A 2,500-nucleotide genomic window follows, 5' to 3' on the forward strand; every position below is an offset into this window, starting at 1 on the left:
ATCACAAAACAAACTAAATGTGGAACAGTTAAGTTTGTGTGTGACAACGTGTGACATTACCAACACTAAAACATAACCTCTAACTTAATCACAACATATATTCTGCCTGTCAGATCATTCATGTCCTTTGTGTTCATCCAGAAAACACAATTACAGCACACTGAAACACAATGTCTCTATTTTACATGTAATTTCAGTTCAGGGAATCACCCGCTGTGCATTTTAGACAGCGGTCTGTCAAATAGATAAACAAGCTACATCATAAAAGAATAGAGACGCAAGAATTCATGCATATTTACGTAATAAAACATTTAAACCAAAAGACAATGTTGGATATTTTTACTATATGCGATGTTTGGGAGAAAATACTGTGCTTTACAGTGCAAAATGGAGCGGGTGGTCAACCTATCGGCCTCTGCATGTTTAATTGGCAGTATATAAAACTTCAGATCAGGATTATTAAACCTATCAGAGGTGAAAAACCTTACACAGCAACTTATCAACATTAAATCAAGCAAAAATAAGTGAAGATAGAGAGAAAGGTGGCACAAACGGTAGTGACGTTGGCATTCCCGCTATGCCAACTCTATTAATAATACTTACTTTATAATTGCTATTTTTTTTACACTTGCAAAACAGAGTCATTTCTGATGACATGCATCATAGAGTGTGAGTGTACCTGAGGTCTGCTCCAGCACTGGATCTGCTGTCATCGGGCAGGTGAAGAATGACTCTTCCATCTTCTGCTCTTCAGTCTGTTTCACATCCTCCTCCTCTTCCTCGAGCTCCACTCTGTCGTCATCATCTTCATAATCATAATTATTATCCTCCTCATCCTCCTGCTTCACCACCTCTTCCTCGGTTGTGGAGTTAAATGTGGGTTTGATCATGGAAATGTCCACCAGACTGCCATCCAAATGAACCAGCCTGAACATCAAGACACAAACAAGAATATTGACCTGAACATAACCAAAGCATAGCATGAACATAACCAGAACATTACTAGAACATAACCTTAACAAACCAAAACACAACCTGAGCATAACCAGAACACAACCAGAAAATAACCAGAGCATAACATGAACATATCCAGAACATAACTAGAAGATAACCTGAACAAAACCAAAGCATAACATAAACATAACTAGAAAATTACTAGAACATAACCTGAACAAAACCAAAGCATAACATAACCATAACCAGAACATTACTAGAACATAACCTGAACAAAACCAAAGCATAACATAAACATAACCAGAACATTACTAGAACATAACCTGAACAAAACCAAAGCATAACATAAACATAACCAGAACATTACCAGAACATAACCTGAACAAACCAAAACACAACCTGAGCATAACCAGAACACAACCAGAAAATAACCAGAGCATAACATGAACATAACCAGAACATTACTAGAACATAACCTGAACAAAACCAAAGCATAACATAAACATAACCAGAACATTACTAGAACATAACCTGAACAAAACCAAAGCATAACATGAACATAAGAGCATTACTAGAACATAACCTGAACAAAACCAAAGCATAACATAAACATAACCAGAACATTACCAGAACATAACATGAACAAACCAAAACACAACCTGAGCATAACCAGAACACAACCAGAAAATAACCAGAGCATAACATGAACATATCCAGAACATAACTAGAATGCCACCAGAACAAAACCAAAACACACCCTAAGCTTTGCCTGAGCATAACCAAAACAGAAGCTGAACAACCAGAAAATAACCAGAAAGGTACCTGATCATAATCAGAATGTAACCTGAAGAAAACCTGAGCGCTACTTGAGAATAAACTGATCAAAACCTGATCACAATCAGAAAATAACCAGAGCATAACATGAGCATAACATAAACATAACCTGAACATAAGCAGAATGTAACATGAAGATAACCAAAATGTAACCTGAACACAACTAAAACAAATCCTGACAATTAGCTGAGCATAACCTGATCATAATCAGAACTAACCATAGTACAACCTGAACATAACCTGAACACAACTACAACATAAACTGAAAACAACCAGAACAAAACCAAAGCATAACACAGACATACTGTAACCTGAACACAGCCAGAACATAACTTGAACATAATCAGACCGTAACCTGAACACAATTGAGCATAAACTGATCCTAACCAGAACATAACCTGAACATAACCAGAACGTAACCTGAACATAACCAGAACATAACCTGCCCCGGAGCAGTGTAAAAAACAAATGGCGATATAGAGCAATTAAAGACGGGCTTCTTTCATAGTACCTAAACCACAGAATTGACGCAAACTAAACTGAAACTTAAATGGATAACCAGCTAATCTGTCTTCATGGTACAGCTCACACATCTCAGTCCATCTGAAAACTTTCAATCTGACTAACAGAATGTTAAATCCAAATGAGCATCATTTTGTGAATGACTGAGGCTGCGCTGTACCTGGAGATGGTGCTCTTCTGTTTGTCGGCC

At 37.2% G+C, this 2,500-nt stretch overlaps 1 protein-coding gene across 1 annotated transcript in view; it reads right to left on the minus strand.

The window, feature by feature from the left end:
• LOC130218269 (piezo-type mechanosensitive ion channel component 2) overlaps window positions 1-2,500 on the minus strand; it is a 92,706-nt gene that overhangs the window by 63,566 nt on the left and 26,640 nt on the right. Inside the window, 2 exon segments of the mRNA XM_056450410.1 lie at window positions 680-927; window positions 2,471-2,500. The exon segment at window positions 2,471-2,500 is cut by the window's right edge and continues 144 nt beyond it. Coding sequence (XP_056306385.1) covers window positions 680-927; window positions 2,471-2,500 — 278 coding nt within the window.

The sequence above is a fragment of the Danio aesculapii genome, chromosome 24, assembly GCF_903798145.1.
Source record: "Danio aesculapii chromosome 24, fDanAes4.1, whole genome shotgun sequence".
NCBI classification, from domain to species: Eukaryota; Metazoa; Chordata; class Actinopteri; order Cypriniformes; family Danionidae; genus Danio; species Danio aesculapii.